General features: G+C 56.0%; 1 protein-coding gene and 1 pseudogene across 1 annotated transcript; both read left to right on the top strand.

The window, feature by feature from the left end:
- The first annotated feature begins 6,683 nt into the window (after positions 1 to 6,683).
- Positions 6,684 to 6,782, top strand: LOC132674659 (U6 spliceosomal RNA; annotated as a pseudogene).
- A 2,438-nt stretch (positions 6,783 to 9,220) lies between these two features.
- ERF (ETS2 repressor factor) lies at positions 9,221 to 16,862 on the top strand. The gene is made up of 4 exons (XM_060651252.3): positions 9,221 to 9,399; positions 13,829 to 14,063; positions 14,442 to 14,557; positions 14,664 to 16,862. The coding sequence occupies exons 1-4, from the start codon at positions 9,378 to 9,380 to the stop codon at positions 15,950 to 15,952; spliced, it is 1,662 nt and encodes a 553-aa protein (XP_060507235.1). The 5' UTR covers positions 9,221 to 9,377; the 3' UTR covers positions 15,953 to 16,862.
- The last annotated feature ends 405 nt before the right edge of the window (positions 16,863 to 17,267 follow it).

The following is a 17,267-nucleotide window of genomic DNA, read 5'->3' as shown; positions in this document are numbered from 1 at the left end:
GTCAGTGCAGAACCTGATGCTGGGCTCAAACTCACGACCTGTGAGATCATGAGCCAAAGTCGAACGCGCAACCAACTGAGCCTCCCAGGTGCCCCTCAATTTTTATTAACGTTCATTTATTTATTTTGAGAGAAAGAGAGAGTAGGCGTGCAGGGGAGGGGCAGAGAAAGAGGGAAAGAGAATCAGTGGGAAGGAATCTTACACTATTATTTACACTTACACTATTACACTAGTGTATTATGACTTACACCATTTCATACTATCATGCTATTTTATACTGTTTTCATAACATTCTAGAAGAGTTTGCACTGAAAAACTGAGTGGACTTTGAGGGAGCTTTTACAGGGCAGGTTAGACCGTGTGCATTGGGTAGATGCTGGGTCTGAGGGAAGTTTATACTCATCAGAGAGTTCCCATTGCCTACTTAGGTAGACCCTTGGAGAATGCTTCACGCTGTTACAGAAGGGGTTCACAGCAGCTGCAGAGGGTCCCCCATACATGGAGATGTGCCCTGTCCTTGTTAATTTTGCCATGGAGGTGAGACATTATAGTGTCCACGGGGAAGTGCGTGCTGGGTGGGAGTTCACGTTGCCCAGAGATTATATTGCGTTAGAGACTTCCGTTGATCAGGATGGTGTTTCACGTTCCATAGTCAGTTGGCATCAGGTGTGGGGGAGAGTTAGCCTGTCAGTGGGGAGGGAGGTGTGCACTGTCCGCGAAGGAACTCACCCTGCCCAGGGAGCCCTCTGATGTAGGGAAAGGGAGCCTCTCCTGTCCCTTCAGGATCGTCTTGGCTGTGGTCAGTTTACAGTGTTCACACAGGAATCCTCACTGCTTGTTGGAGTTACACCATGCACAAAGGAGACCTGTCTGTGGGAATTCACACCGTCCAAGGGCCTATTTTTCCCGTCATCCTGTCATCAAGGAAAGGTGCGCATAGTACCCTGCCCCTGAGAGAATTACATAAAATGTAATTAACTTAGTACACGGTTCATTGACATTACACTGTCCTGCAAGGTGGGGGGTGATGTTGCCGGAAGCGGGATAATACAGGCTTAGCCAGGCTACTGGGGTCAAACCCAGCTGGGCTTCTTCTCTGGCTGTGTGACTTCGGGCAAGCCATTTAATCCCTCTGTGCCTCCATTTCTGCATCTGTATGGGGATAATTAAAAACAAACAAACAAACGGATAGCCCTTGGCCTAGGGTTATGATGAATTTAGATGTGCAAGGCATTTGGGACAAGTGGCTCCAGCAGAGTAAACCCGCAAAGATCTTAGCTATTGTCGTGATTGTTGGTATCCAGGGGGTTATCACTACCTGAAGGGTTTATGCTGCCTCAGTCTTAACTGGCCACCTTCTGCACACTTCGTACGTGTGTGCTGCTCGTGGTGCTGGTAGTGGTGGTGGCGGAAGTGTTTGAAAGGATTCCAGGGCTTGGCCTATCTCTGGAGCATTTGCCGAGCTATCAGGAGGCACCGTGGTCTAGCACTTGATGTCCCAGCTGTAACAATGTTTAGCGTGGGCCTGGAACCTCTCTGAGTCTCACTGTTCTCATCTGAAAAATGGGGATCATCGGTGTACCTACCTGATAAAGTTGACGTGATGATGAAATGAGATGCCGAGTCCAGGTCCAGGGTCTTGTATATAGTAAGTGCTCAGTAAATAGGAGTGGCGATTTTTTTTAATGTTTGTGTGTTTATGTATTTATTTTGAGAGAGAGAGAGAGAGAGAGAGAGAGAGAGAGAGTGTGTGAGCAGGGGAGGGGTAGAGAGAGAGGGAGACACAGAATCTGAAGCAGGCTCCAGCCTCTGAGCTGTCAGCACAGAGCCCAACATGGGGCTTGAACCTATGAACCGCAAGGTCATGACCTGAGCCAAAGTCGGCACACAACTGAGCCACCCAGGTGCCCCTTTTAATGTTCATTTATTTCTTTTTGAGAAGTGGGGGAGGGGCCGACAGAGAATCCCAAGCAGGCTCCACACAGGGCTCGATCCTACAATCAATGAGATCGTGACTTGAGCTGAAATCAAGAGCCAGATGCTTAACCGACTGAGCCACGCGTGCCCCTAGAAGTGGCAGTTTTTATGTGCCCTATCCTGTGCTGGGCCCCGGGAAATCCCTGCCACTTAGGAATTAATTCACCATTTCTGGGTCTTTATTTGGGGCCTCAGTGTTCATGACAAGTTATACTACCCTCTGGGGAGTCATCCTGTCCTCATACCTGTGTGTGCTGCAGGGAAGTTAGGTAACTTTTTAAATAAAGTTTATTTATTTTTATTTAGAAAGAGAGAGAGAGAGAGCCTGAGCAGGGAGGGACAGAGAGAGAGGGAGAGAGAGAGAATCTCAAGCAGGCTCCACGCTGTCAGCACAGAGTCCGGTGTGGGGCTCAAACTCACTAACTGCGAGATCATGACCTGAGCCATACCAAGAGTCGGTCGCTTAACCAACTGAGCCCCCTGGGCGCCCCAGTTCCATAACTTTCTTTTTTAATGTTTATTTATTTTGGAGAGAGAGAGAGAGAGAGAGAGCACAAGACTGGGAGGGGCAGAGAGAGAGAGAGAGAGAGAGAGAGACAGAAACCCAAACAGGCTCCAGGCTCTGAGCTGTCAATACAGAGCCCAACATGGGGCTCAAACCAACGAACTGCAAGATTATGACCTGAGCCAAAGTTTGGATGCTTAATCGACTGAGCCACCCAGGCATCCCAGTTGTGTAACTTTTTATGGGAGAATTAGGATTTTTAGGAGGAGGGTGGATAATAGAATTTTATGATGGTTGTTACAAAGGCCCGGGGAGTTTAAATGGAACATGGGGTTTCGGGCTACATTATCAATGACTTAATAAAACTGACATAGTGACACCGAGGTGTATTGGAACCATTGTTAAGTCCTTACACTGCTCACAGAGTGCTCCCCTGAGGTGGCACTGTCCACATGGGGGCCCAGTGTCCTTGGGTTACACTCATGAGGCCAGGTGACGACGGCGCTACACTGTTCACATGAAAAGTCACACTGGTTACAGAAATGACCCTATTTATGTGCTTGTCTCCACTGTGCATACAGGTTTACACAGGTTGTAGGAGCTGACCCTGTTGATGGAGGAATTCACACAATGTTAAACGGGCCATGTTGCCTCTAGGGTAGAGCACGCTAATGAGGGAACATGCTATTTGTAGAGGGGGCCCACCTTGTTTATTTGCTGTCTCACCACGTATATGGGGCTCACGCTGTTTATGGAAGTTACACCACCTATACGGGGTTACACCGTTTACATGGGTTGCCTTTGTATACGAGGCTCACAAAGTTTATGAAGACTGTGCTGTTGGATGGGACTTGGGTCATTTATGAGGGCTACCCTGTCTGTATGAGGTTTATGAGGGTCGTGCTGCCTCTGCTGGGGTTCACGCTGTGTTTGAGCAGGCACTATCCGGGGTTTACACTATCCATGCGAGAGCCACCCCGCAAATGGGAGTTTATATCAGTTATGGACTTGGTTCTGTCTGTAAGACGGACTCTGATTGTGGGCTTATACCAGTGTACATGGACTCAGTTCATTTTAGCAGATATGTATTAGCAGACTGTTCTATGGCCAAACTTGGGGTAGGCCCTTGGTGTAGAGCAGTGAAGAAAACAGATCAAATCCCTTTCTTTGTGGAGCTGACCTTCAGTAGGACAAGCACACCTTTGCACAGTTTTTCCTTGTATACGGGGTCCACAATGGGGTTGACACTCTTTAGGGGGTTGAGTTGGCATCAGCTGTCCATGAGAGTTTCTCCGTGTGTATGGGGCTACATTTATTGGTATTACATTGGGTACATGGGGATTCACTATCCAGAGATGAACTTATTCATTCATTCTAGATTGCCAGGCATTGTGCCAGGCTCTGGGGACACAGTAGGTAACAACACAGGCAAAAATCACTACCCTCGTAGAGCTGATATTACAGAGGGGGGATTCAGAGGAAGAGCAAATACATTTCAGAAATACATGCCACATGAGGATAAGTGCAATGGAGAAAAATAGTGCATAGAAGGGACATAGGGGTCCAGGAAGGGGGCTTCAATTTAAAACAGAGTGGTCAGGAGCACCTGGGTGGCTCAGTCAGTTGAGTTTCTGACTCTTTTTTTTTTTTAGTTTATTTATTTGAGAGAGAGAGAGAGAGAGAGAAAGTGCCACAGAATCTGAAGCAGGTTCCAGGCTCTAAGCTGTCTGCACAGAGCCTGACGCAAGGCTTAAACTCATATATTGCAAGATCATGACCTGAGCCCAAGTCAGACGCTTAACCTCCTGAGCCACGCAGGCACCCCGAGTTTCTGACTCAATCTCAGTTCGGGTCTTGGGGTCATGAGTTCAAACCCTGAGTTGGGCTCTGTGCTGGGCATGATGCCTACTTAGAGAAGAGAAAAGAAAAGAAAAAAGGAAAGGAAAGGGGAAAAAAGAAAAGAAAAAAAGAAAAAGAAAAGAAAGAGAGTGGTCAGGTAGGGCTTATTGGGAAGGTGGTTTCTGAGTAAAACCCTGAAGGGGACGAAGGGCAGAGCTATGCAGACTTCCGCAGGAAAAGCCTTCCAGGCAGATGGAACAGCACAGGCAAAATCCCTGAGGCAGGCATATGCCTGGCCTGTTGAAGAAATAGCACAGAGACTGGAGTGCGGCTGGCAAGGAAATGGAGGGGAAAGGTGGGAGGTGAGGGCAGGGAGGAAGAGCCTTGCTGGCCACTTCAGGGAGTTGGCTTTTATTCCCAGTGAACAGAGGATTTGGGGCAGCAAAGGGATATCATCTGATTTACTAGAACCCCTCTAGCTGTAGGTGGGGCACAAGTGGCAGCCAGGAGGCCAGCGAGGAGTGCCCAGATCAGTGGGGTGGTGATGGTGAAGAGTAGCTGATTTTGAAATTTTTTTTTAACATTTATTTTTGAGACAGAGAGAGACAGAGCATGAACAGGGGAGGGTCAGAGAGAGAGAGGGAGACACAGAATCCGAAGCAGACTCCAGGCTCTGAGCCATCAGCCCAGAGCCCGACGTGGGGCTTGAACTCACAGACCGCGAGATCGTGACCTAAGTTGAAGTCGGACGCTTAACTGACTGAGCCACCCAGGCGCCCCGAATAGTAGCTGATTTTGAAACAGTTGAAGGTAGGGGCGCCTGGGTGGCGCAGTCGGTTAAGCGTCCGACTTCAGCCAGGTCACGATCTCGCGGTCCGTGAGTTCGAGCCCCGCGTCAGGCTCTGGGCTGATGGCTCGGAGCCTGGAGCCTGTTTCCGATTCTGTGTCTCCCTCTCTCTCTGCCCCTCCCCCGTTCATGCTCTGTCTCTCTCTGTCCCAAAAATAAATAAAAAATGTTGAAAAAAAAATTAAAAAAAAAAAAAAAACAGTTGAAGGTAGAGCATATATGGGAGTTCCCTTCAGACTGGGTGATGGGTGACAGAAAGGGGTCAAAGATGACACCAAGGAATTCAGCCAGGGCAACTTGCAAAATGGTGTTTCAGGTTCCCAAGATGGGGGAGACTGGGGTGGGGACAGTTTTGGGGAGCTCAGGGAAACCATTTTGACTTGGCAAACTTGAGAAATCAAAATGGAAGCGCTGGTGAGGCAGTTTGATGTGTGAGATTGGGAAGCCAGTGGTGAGTCCTATGCTGGAGGAAAAAGATTTGGGTGTGATCAGCACAGAGGTGGCATGTGAAACCATGGGGCTGATAGAGATCACTAAGGGAACCAGCAACAGATGGAGGAGGGAAGAGGGGGACCCAGCTCTGAGCCCCGGAACCCTTCAGCATTTCAAGTAGGGGGCTGAAGAAGGGTGATACGCTAATGGGGTTATTACATTTTTTGTTTGGGAGTAGTCACACTGTTTAGGTGGCTACAGTCTCTATATATGGTGGCTTATATTATTTCTAAGGGAACTACAGTGTTCAAAGAGTAGTAATGGCCCCTTGTTGCTTGTTATAGGTGATGGGTAGGTTGTGACAATGATTATCGCCCATACGGTTTTCTTTCCAGAAGCGTGGGGATAGATAGGTTCTGTCCATGCCTTAGCCTGACAACAGCATAAATGTCATCTACTGTCAGGACAGTAACTTGGAACAAGAACTATGTCCATGGGAGTGAGGGTGTCTTCCACTGTCTGGACAGAGTTGTTTTCTCCCTGGAGAATTACACTGTTCACTGTAGGCATGTCTTAGGTCTATGAGAGGTTGCACTTTTCACTTAGCTTCGGGGGCCTTCAGGTGGAGTTTTCCCACAGGGAATGAGAGGGTGGAAGGAAGTGTCCCCTTGTTCACTGGAATTGATATGGCCTTCCATATGCCTTCACTGGACGGCATGCCTTTAAGGAATGACCAGTGGTGACGAATAGTCTCTCTGCCAAGTTTGTGATATGCGAGTGTTTCATACAGTAACGGTGCGGTTCACCTTCCCTGATTGGCTCTCAGTGTTCACAAGGCAAGTGAACTATCCAAGAGGGTCCACACTTCTGTGGTAGAGTCACATTGACCCCCTGGAGGTTACATGATCTGTGGATAGGTTTTCATAAACCGCCAGAGGTCACACTACTCAGGGGGGATTTTCACCAGGGACTCCCACTCTCTCTGACGGCTCAGTCTCTACCATGATGCCTGCCCGCTACCCATGATTGTATTTCATAGGAACAGCAGGACTGAGTTATGCAACTGGGTCAGGGTGGGACTTCTGCCATTAAGAGGCAATTTCTGGGATGATACAGAGAGGGTTAGACTCATGGGCCCTGCACAAGGGTGACACTCAAATTTGTGAATTGTTCCCTATTTTAAAAAAGGGGGGGAGAGTTGTGCCTGGGTGGCTTAGTCGGTTGAGCGTATGACTCTTCAACTTTTATTTATTTTTTATTTTTTTTGCGAGACAGAGAGAGATAGAGTTCAAGCAGGGGAGGGGCAGAGAGAGAGGGAGACTTAGAATCCAAAGGAGGCTCCGGGTTCTGAGCTGTCAGCACAGAGCCCCACGCAGGGCTCAATCTCACGGATGAACTGTGAGATCATGACCTGAGCTGAACTTTGGCTTGCATGCACATGTGCTCACTCTCTCCCTCTTAAAAAAAAAAAAAAAAAAAAAAAAAAAAAAGGCAATTTCACACTGTCAGTACCCTGTATTTATTATCTAGTTGGAGTCTGTAGGGTAAGGGGTGCTTACATTATCCACAGGGTATATAGCTCATTCTGCTAATAATTTATTACCAGTATTTACTACATACTTACTTCATATCCCCAATTTCTTACAACAACCTGGTCATGTAGGGTCTAATAATATCCCCATTTTACAGATGGGGAAGTTGGGGCTCAAAGAGGAAAATTCACTTGCTCTATGTCACAGACAAGAAGTAGCAAAGTTAGGGTTGCAACCCCCATCTTTGTCTTGTTGGTGGGAGTATGGGATCACTAAAGTTGTTACAGACCTATTATTGTTGAAACTTTGCATTGTCTTTTTCTGAGGGGAGGTAGACAGTAAAGGTGTCAGTAAAGCTGATGGTGAAGGATGTGGTTTCAAATTGGATAGGTCTAAGTTTAAATCCTGACTCCAACACTTCCTGGCTGTAGGACTTTGACGGACTGATTTCCCCTCCGAGCCTCACCTTCTTAATCTGTAAGTGGGGATAACAATAGCAATTTCCCACTTTGGGATTTTGTGAGCATCAAATGACAAGATGCCCCAGACAATGCTTGGCCCAGTGCCTGGCACATCATGAGCGCTAGGAATTCGGGAGCTGTTATAATAACAATGATGGTGATTATTATTGCTGGACCACACTGCTCCCAGAGGGTTACAATATCCGTGGGGGAGCAGCACTGTCCGTAGGCAAGGTTACATAATTCCCCAGGGAGGTGATGCTTTCCCCGGGAGGCTCTGGTCTCTACGGAGGAAGAGGCTAGAGACTTCTGAGGCACTGGTTAGGGGACTGCTCTAATGCATCTAGGCACCCAGCAAAGGGTTGAAGCCCTAAGAAGCCAGAGTCACCCTCCTGGCCTTCCCACCCTGTGGCTTGTCTCTCCCTGCCCATTTTCTGTTTCAGTTTCTCTGAGCCTCACCCCCACCCTGCAATATTCCCCTCCTGTGGTACCTCAAGAGTCTTCTCTGAAACTCTGTCTTCGGGCTCGGTCTGTGGATATTGCTTCTATTTGCCCTCTACCCTGCTGCCGGCTCCCGCTAGCCGTCAGATCAGCGCTTATTTCCTGTTTCCTGAAGCCTCAGGCTCCATCCATCCCTCCCAGCTGCGGAGAACAGACTTAGCACTGCCCTACGCACTGGTCTTCATCCTTAAGCCCTACCTTCCTCTCTCCTGGCGACCCACCAGTGCCCCTTGGGAGCACATTTGTTCAGACTTTGGTCGCCCCCTCGCATCCTGGCCCACCTCCGGAACCCCCTGCCCTGGTGGTGGAGGTGGGGGTACCTCCGGCGCCGGCTGTGTCCCCAGGACAGCTGCAGCGTGGGGATGGAGTTGGGGGGGGGGGTGGGATGCTCCCAAATGCATTCTCTTTGGTCACTTCCTCCCCAGCTGGGATTGGGGCTATCTGGAAGGCCAAGACCCCATCCCGGAGGAGCGGAGGGCACAGCCGCCTCCCCATTTCCGATGCTGGGAAATGATTCCCACCCATTCCACCCCACCCCTGGACAGCTGCCCCCATTCAGGCTCAGGGCTGTGTGGGGGGGGGGGGGCAGGGTAAGGCCAGGGTGAGAAATGTGGTCTTGATCATTCTCCAAGGTCCTGACCTGCCCCCCTGCAGTGAAGATTCTGCCCCTCTCGAAAGGTCCATGCCTTTCAAAAGTTTTTGACCCCTTCCAGAGCCCCCCCCCCCCCCCCCACTTACAAGCTCCCAAAAGAAACTCTGGATCCGCAGTGGGCAGGAGAGGAGGAGGGGCGACAGGTCACGAGCACGGAGGACTTAAGTTATCTGCAGACTAGGAGCCTCGGAAAAGGGTCATGACCCCCAGGACCCTATCCCACCCCCACCCCCTTCTTCCTTCCTCCCCTGTCGCGCGGCCCCTTTAAGCCCAGAGCCGGCCGGTCCTCAGTGGCTGCGCGCCGGCGAGTGTGTGTGTGTGTGTATGTGTGTGTGTGTGTGTGCGTGCGTGCGCGCGTGTGTGTATGTGTGTGTGTGAGTGCGCGGGGAGGGGGCGGGCGCAGTGTCTCCATGGCGACGCGGCGGTGACGTCGCCGGCCGGGGGGCGTGGGCGTCCCGGCCCCGGAGTGCGATATTAACCCGGGAGGCGGCGGCGGGGAGGGGAGAGGCTCTGAGAGGCGAGGCCGGGTGAAGCGCCGAGGGCGGCCCGACGGGCGCGGGACGGGACGGGGCAGCGCGGGCGCCGGGAGCTGCGGCCCGGAGTCGGGGCGCCTAGCCCCGGGCCCCCCAGCATGAAGACCCCGGCGGACACAGGTGGGGGCGGGGGCAGCACGTGTGGGGGAGACTTGTTGCCCGGGGAAACCAGGCAGAGAAACTTTGGGGGGGGCTGAAGGGTTCCGGGGCAGCCGGAGTGATCCCCAGTTCTGGGGGGACCCCAAGCACTCGAGACCTGTTGCTTCTCGTGGCGCGAGCGAGGGGTGCTGCATGGGACCCCCAATTTCTGGGTCCGGGCGGAGTGGTGTGGGCGCTGCGAGTCCTGGTCCTCTCCCTACTGGACTCCGAGAACTGGGTTCTCCCCCACTCCCGGGATCACGGGGGTGGCGGGGTCCCTCCCCGCCGCTCTGTCACGTTGCACTCTGGGGGCCGGGACGTGTGCGGGGCGTGGGGGGGGCTGTCCACGGGGCCCGCTATTCCCGGTTCTGCGCTGCGCGGTCCGGCCCATGACCTTCACCGCGGCGCGTGCCCCGCACCGGCTTAGAGGGGATACGGGATGGTTTCTAGAAGGAGGGCGTGATTGGGGAGCCCAGGACTCGGGGTCCGGGCTGCGCCGCCCCTCCCCCGCCCGTCTCCGCCGGCTCCTCGCTCCCCCGCCCGCGCCGAGTCGCAAAGTTCCAAAGCGCAGCCCGAACGTTCGAAAAAGGAACTTTTTGTTTCCGACCTTAGAACGCGCGGCTTTAAGGTGGCTCCGGGGAGACCTGGGTACCCTCCTCCCGCGCTGCCGGGGCCCCGGGGTGGAGGAGGGTGGGGAAGGTGGGGGGGACGCGGAGGCTCCCCCTTCGCCCCCCCTCCCTCATCCAGCTCTTCTCTTTCAACCGGCCGTCTTTTCCCTCCGCCCCCCTCTTCCCCGCCAACTTGCTCCTCCTTAAGGGGCCAAGGTTCCCCTCCCCCCCTGTCGGCGGGCGGGGGGCAGCGGGATTAACCCCCCTCCCACTCGGACTTTCCCCCTTCCCCTCCCCCGCCGCCCCCGGGCTCGCGCGGGCTGGACTTTGCGCCCGAGCGCGCTGGGGGGAGGGGTCCCAGCCGCCCCCTGCCCGTCTACCCCGTCGGAATCCGGCCCGGGGCGGGGACGGGGGAGGGGGAAGGGGGCCGGGCGCCGCTGTTCAAACTTGTTTCCTTCCCCCGGCGGCGGCCGCGGCTAGGGCTCCTGTGTGCGGGTGTGTGCCCCGACCGGCCCACCCACCCCGCCCCCCCGCTCGGCGGGTGGGGGCGGCTCTTAAAGGGCTCCGAGCCGGGCTCCGGCGCCTGGGGATTGGGGCCGAGGAGGGGGGCAGGGGGGTGGGGCAGGGGTGCGGAGTGCTGTAGGGTCAGTCACGTGCGTCCCACATACTCTCTGGCTCCCACAGGCTCCAGGGCTGCTGGGCCTTGGGGGCAGCAAGAGCCTCTTCTCGCCCGAGGAGGGGGCCTAGGAGCCCAGACAACCCCGCCTCGTCTTCCCTCCCTGCTACGGGCCTTTGCCTGGTGGGACCGGCTGGGCCGCTCCCCTAACCCTGTCTTGGGGCCGAGCCGCGTGTGGGTTCTCCGCCTGGGGGAAGGGGCGGGGGCCTGGAATGGCCTCCCGATCGGTCCATCGGTGCGTCTGTCCGTCTGCACGCCCCTCCATCCGATCCTCCATCCCGGCCCCTCTCCTCTCTGCCGCGGCTGTTTCCCACTTCCTGTTTTCTTCCCGGCTCTGGCGCCACCGAGGGCTGCCTGGAGTGTGGGGGAGGTGGCAGGGCCCCCCAGGAGGTCGGCGTGCTCTTCCTCTACCACCACCACTCCCTTCCGACCCCCATAGTCTCTTTAAAAAAAAGTTTGGCCAGTCATGTGAATTTGGGGGGTGCCCAGGAGTTATGCCCCCCACCCCCCAGGTTTCCAGTCTGTCTAGGAGAATCCCTACCCCACCTCTGTGGGACCCAGGTGTGCCTTCTGGGTCCCTGCCATCCCAGCCCTTCCTGTCTGTCTGCTGCTACCTCTCCACCCTGTCTCAAAGTGTCTTGAGCCCCTCTCTCAGTGTCAGCTGCTTGCTCCTTCTATCACTGTCCCCCATGCTCCAGAGGTCCTCTCCCCCAAGCTTTCTTGGTGCAGGCCCGGTGGTTCCCTGTTTAAGCACGTGGACCCATACACAACACACACTCACACATGCTCCCCTTGCCCGTGCCTGGCTCCTGGCTCCAAGGCCTGGGGAACAGAGCCCCATTGAGACACCCTGACGTCACCCCCGCTCTTCTTCTCCCCCCAAAGCCAGGAACAGGCCCTCATGTATGCCATGTCCGAAGAGGAAAGCCTGGTAGGGGTGGTCCTGGGAGTGGGGAAGTCCCTGCCTGGGTTGGGATCCAGGGTCCTAGCCCCAGAGGGAGCTTGGTCAGGGAAGGGGGGGTTAACAAGGCAGCCTGGGACAGCCCCCGGAATGCAGCTTGAGGCCTTTCCAGAGCCCCCCACCTCCCTTCCGAGTTCCCTTTGTGTTGCATGTAGTCTCTCTCACTCCTCTTCTGCAAAGTTTATTTTTAGCCTCCTGCTCCCCCGCTCCCAGGACTGTCGCTGCACACACGTTGCCTGGTTACCGGGACAAGGAGGCTGGGGCGGGTGGGCTGGAAAGGGTGGCTTTAATTTGGGGGGAGGGTGAAAGTCAGTACACCCCCAACCCCAGACTAGTGTCTCAGGGGCTTTGCCCCCCACCCCCCCTTTTGGGTCTGAGAACCAGATTGGAGCTTAGGTAGGAGAAGCACGGAGCTTGGTGCTCTGAGTGGGGGGTAGGAGCATTTTGGAGGAGGTAGAGGGTCCATGGAGCTAGTGATTTGGTCACTTGGGTTCTCAAGGGCCTCTGGCCTCTGAAGAAGACCCTGGGACCTGCATTCTCCAGCAGGGTGAGGATAATGGGATGAACACCTGGATTCCTAAAGAGAGGAGAATGGGGCTATATGGATGCTGTGATCTAAGGAAGGCATTGTCAGGGGCTGTCACTTCTGAATGGAGCAGGGGCTGTTGTTGGTATAGGACTCTGTGACCAGCTGGAGGTCGTATCCTTGGAGCCCTGAGGGGCTTGTTTGAGGCTGGGATTTCTGAATGGGGCAGGGACTATGAGGGGAATGCTGGCCATCCCATTCTACCCAAGGCCAGGGCTCAGGAAGCTGGGTCGCTGTGGGGGATAGACTCAGCTCTGGATTTAGAAGAGGTGGTCCCTGTGGGAGTAGGAACTGCTGAACCCCTGTGTCCCCAAGGGGAAGTATCCCCTGTTGGATTCCAGACTGCAGTGGTGTCTTTGAGGGAGGCTCAGCATTGCCCTGGGCCTGGTTCGTACCTGCTTGAGCTGAGGCTTGAGCCGGGGCCAGGGGCCAGAGGCTGACCAGTGCAGCCTGACTGTGACTTGGGACCCCGCCCATTTTAGTTGTCCACCTTGGCCTTCTCCCTCTGGTGGCACCAGGGCCCCTGCCCTGCCTCCCCCTCCTTCTCTTCTTCCCCTTCCCTCCTCCCACCCCTCCATTACCGGCTGCCTAGTGCTGAATTATTGATGGCCCCTGATTACCCGGGGGTTTGGGAAATGACAACAACCGCAGCCCCCCCCATCGACCCCCCCCCCAGGCTGCCCACCCCCTCCAGGGACCAGCCAGCCCACCACCAACCTCTACCCAAGGTTAATGCTGGGGGCGGGTAGGCAGGTGGGCAGGGAAGAAGCTGAGGATGAGAAGGCGGAAGGGGGAACGGGCTGTAGCATTGCTTGTTCAATCTGCAGGCCTGGGCTGGGGCCTTCCAGCCAGGTTGGGTCCATGTGCCTGGGTCTGGGGAGGGCAGTGCAGCACAGAGGGTCTAGGGCTCGTTGGGGGGCGGGGGGGGGGGGCAGACAGTCTGGGTTTCACTCTCCAGGGAAGACAGAAGCCTCTGTGTGTGCAAGCGCTGACCTCATCGTCAACCAGCCACCCCACCCCACTCCTCCTGGTCCTTTTAAGAAAAAAAAAAAAAAAAAAAAAAAAAAAAAAAAATCATCAGGTCCTGGGGTGGGAGTAGGGCTCTGATACGTTTTGGGAGGGAGACAGTGTTATGTTCCCAGGAGGGGACTGGAACTGTGGGGTGGGTTGGGGGAGGGGTATAACTGGCCCTGAATGGGAGTGTGGGGGCTGAGGGGGGGCTCGCCCCAACCCGCTGGCCACGTGTGCCCCTTCCTGCCCCTCCCCCACTGGCAGCCCTGCCCGCCGGCCTGGCTTGGTGCCTGGCCCCCTGGCACTGGCCCCGGGACCCGCCGCCGACGGTTTCCTGTTTCTCCCGGTGTCGCTGGAGCAGGCTCCAGCTTCCCTTCCCCCCGGCTCCCGTCTAGCCCCCTTACACACAGACACACACTGTCTCCCTCTAACCCAGGTCCTGACTTGGCGGAGGGGAGACGGATTTCCCCATGTTGAGGGTGGGGTAGGAGGGTGGACCCCGGGAGGGGACCTGGAGCCCTGGACTCTGTGTCCTGACCCGGGGCCACTCCCCTGCCTCCTGTCCTCAGGGTTTGCCTTCCCAGATTGGGCCTACAAGCCAGAGTCGTCCCCTGGCTCAAGGCAGATCCAGCTGTGGCACTTTATCCTGGAGCTGCTGCGGAAGGAGGAATACCAGGGTGTCATCGCCTGGCAGGGGGACTACGGGGAATTCGTCATCAAGGACCCTGACGAGGTGGCTCGGCTCTGGGGCGTCCGCAAGTGCAAGCCCCAGATGAATTATGACAAGCTGAGCCGGGCCCTGCGGTGAGGAGGGCAGAGACCCCTGAGCAGACATGGATAGCCCCTGCTAGTTGGGGAACCCGTAACCCATGGGAATAGACTTTGGGTTTGATCCTTTGCCAAATCATAGCTGTGTGACCTTGGGCAAGTCTTAATCCTTCTCTGAGCCTATCTGTCGTGTAGAGGTGTCCTGCGGAGAGAATACAGTCCTGGGTGTGGCGTCTAGTTTGGCCCCAAGCCTGAGGGGAGAGCTAGTTTTCATTCCTTCCGGGCACTTGATTTCTCTTGTATGGCCCAGGTTTCTTGGTCCCCCTTTGTGAGCAGCATGTAACGCATGTCAAGGAATGGGGTCTAGACTCTGGTCCCGTTGACTGATCATTCGATGGGTTTCTACATCCACAGCTATTATTACAATAAACGCATTCTGCACAAGACCAAGGGGAAACGGTTCACCTACAAGTTCAACTTCAACAAACTGGTGCTGGTTAATTACCCTTTCATCGATGTGGGGCTGGCTGGTGAGTAATGGGGCTGGTGGGCATGGGTTCAGAAGAAGCAGAGGGTCTGTGTGTATGTCCAGGCTGGGCCAAGGGCCTTGACACCACATCTCCCCTCTTCTGCCAGGGGGTGCGGTGCCCCAGAGCGCCCCACCAGTGCCATCGGGTGGCAGCCACTTCCGCTTCCCTCCCTCAACGCCCTCCGAGGTGCTGTCCCCCACCGAGGACCCCCGCTCACCACCGGCCTGCTCTTCATCCTCATCTTCCCTCTTCTCGGCTGTGGTGGCCCGACGCCTGGGTCGAGGCTCAGTCAGTGACTGTAGCGATGGCACGTCAGAGCTGGAAGAGCCACTGGGAGAGGACCCCCGGGCCCGACCGCCAGGCCCTCCAGAGCTGGGTGCCTTCCGCGGGCCCCCACTGGCACGCCTGCCCCATGACCCTGGCGTCTTCCGAGTCTACCCCCGGCCCCGGGGTGGCCCTGAGCCCCTGAGCCCCTTCCCTGTGTCGCCTCTGGCCGGGCCTGGCTCCCTACTGCCGCCTCAGCTCTCACCAGCTCTGCCCATGACGCCCACTCACCTGGCCTACACTCCCTCACCCACGCTGAGCCCTATGTACCCCAGTGGTGGTGGGGGCCCCAGTGGCTCAGGAGGAGGCTCCCATTTCTCCTTTAGCCCTGAGGACATGAAACGGTACCTGCAGGCCCACACCCAAAGCGTCTACAACTACCACCTCAGTCCCCGCGCCTTCCTGCACTACCCTGGGCTGGTGGTGCCCCAGCCCCAGCGCCCTGACAAGTGCCCGCTGCCGCCCATGGCACCGGAGACCCCACCGGTCCCCTCCTCAGCCTCGTCCTCCTCTTCCTCCTCCTCTTCCCCATTCAAGTTTAAGCTCCAGCCACCCCCGCTGGGACGCCGGCAGCGGGCAGCTGGGGAGAAGGCTGCAGCGGGTGCTGACAAGAGTGGTGGCATTGGCATTGGCAGCGGCTCAGGCGGGCTGGCGGAGGGGGCGGGGGCGCTGGCCCCACCGCCACCACCACCACAGATCAAGGTGGAGCCCATCTCGGAAGGCGAGTCTGAGGAAGTGGAGGTGACTGACATCAGCGATGAGGATGAGGAAGATGGGGAGGTGTTCAAGACCCCTCGTGCCCCACCTGCGCCCCCCAAGCCCGAGCCCGGCGAGACACCTGGGGCAGCCCAGTGCATGCCCCTCAAGCTGCGCTTTAAGCGGCGCTGGAGTGAAGACTGTCGCCTGGAGGGGGGTGGGGGCCCCACTGGGGGCTTGGAGGATGAGGGTGAGGACAAGAAGGTGCGGGGGGAGGGGCCTGGGGAGGCCGGGGGGCCCCTCACCCCAAGGCGAGTGAGCTCTGACCTCCAGCACGCTACAGCCCAGCTCTCTCTGGAGCATCGAGATTCCTGAGGGCTGTGGGCAGGGGGCCCTGTTCCCCCCACCTCCCATGCTTCTTTTGCTGCCTTAACCCCCCCCCCCCCCCCAAGCCCTGGAGGTAAGGACAGCTCTCTGGTGTCTTCCCTGCCTCCTCCCCTTTCCTGCCCCATGTTTTGTATAAAACTTTTAATTTCTTTTTTTTAATGGTGAGGGTGGGTGGGTGTCCAGGGCTGGGGGCTTTCCCCTATCTGTGGGTTTCTAAGCTCCAGGCAAAGTGGTGGGGGGGGGGGGGGGTAGGGTGGGGGGAGTTGAGGGGGCCACCTCCATTCTGGGGAATTTATATTTGAACTGAGGCTCCAGCCTCAATGCCCAGGAACGTTTTTTATTACAATCGCTTAGGAAGTAAAAGCCTTGTCTCCCTCCCTGTTCTCTGCCTCCTGTCCCTGTCCCTCTCCACTCTCGTCCATCCTCAGTCCTGATCCTGCCTTCCCTGCCCCTCCAGGGGCCCTGAGTGCCTGGGTTTCTCATACCCCACAGGGTTGCAGCAGGGGAGGGAGGGACATTATATGATGAACCAAAAATTCCATGTTGGGGGGGTGGGGGGCAGAGGAGGGGGAGGGGTGCCGCCCATAGGCCACAAATCTCTACAAGTGCCTGCTATCCCTCTCCCACTCCTCCCCCCTCATTCCAGCACTGGTCCAACCCCTTCACCCCCAGCTGCTCCTAGGACTAGCCCATAGGCAGGCGGGTGGGGGGGGGGTGGGAAGGGGGTGCCCTGAAACCAAACTGGAAGCCCCCTCTGCCTCCTAGCTGGGGCCCCTGGGGTGGGGGTCTGTGGTCAAGCCTTATTCTGTATTGGGGACAGTGGGTGGGTGGGGGGGGAAGGGAAGTTGGGGGGCTGCTGGAGAATGTATTCAAAACAATAAAACTTTGGACCTTTGGATGTGGTGATCTGTCCTGGGTGTTGGGTACAACAACTAAAAGGTCACACACAGCCTTTGTTTGATTCTGAAAGATGGGAACCTAGATTGGCTCTCCAAAGTATCTATGGCCAGAAGGTCTAACCCTATCCGAATGGGTCAAATCGAGGCCTGGAAAATGATCTGACCTCAGGGGCATATAACCCCCAGGACCTGATGATAAACGTCTCAGGCATACCCTTGCCCTCTGACAGCTCCCCTATTCTGTGGGGATCCGCTTATCCTTGGAAGCGCTTTAGATTCCACCACCCTGTCGTCCTTGCTTTTCTGATCACCTGAAATGCCTTTCCTTTCTGGTTCTGTGTGTTCCCTGGTCGGTGTCCCCACGGCCTGGAAGGGGACTTTGGCAACAGGCCTGCAACAACTCT

This window comes from Panthera onca, chromosome E2 (genome assembly GCF_046562875.1).
Source record: "Panthera onca isolate mPanOnc1 chromosome E2, mPanOnc1 haplotype 2, whole genome shotgun sequence".
Classification (NCBI taxonomy): domain Eukaryota; kingdom Metazoa; phylum Chordata; class Mammalia; order Carnivora; family Felidae; genus Panthera; species Panthera onca.
This window is presented reverse-complemented; position numbering and strand designations above follow the sequence as displayed.

Coding starts and splice junctions, on each gene's coding strand:
- ERF (XM_060651252.3), top strand. CDS start 9,378: ATGAAGACCCCGGCGGACACAG. Junction 9,400..13,828: donor GAAGACCCCGGCGGACACAG/GTGGGGGCGGGG, acceptor TCCTGTCCTCAG/GGTTTGCCTTCCCAGATTGG. Junction 14,558..14,663: donor CATCGATGTGGGGCTGGCTG/GTGAGTAATGGG, acceptor CTCTTCTGCCAG/GGGGTGCGGTGCCCCAGAGC.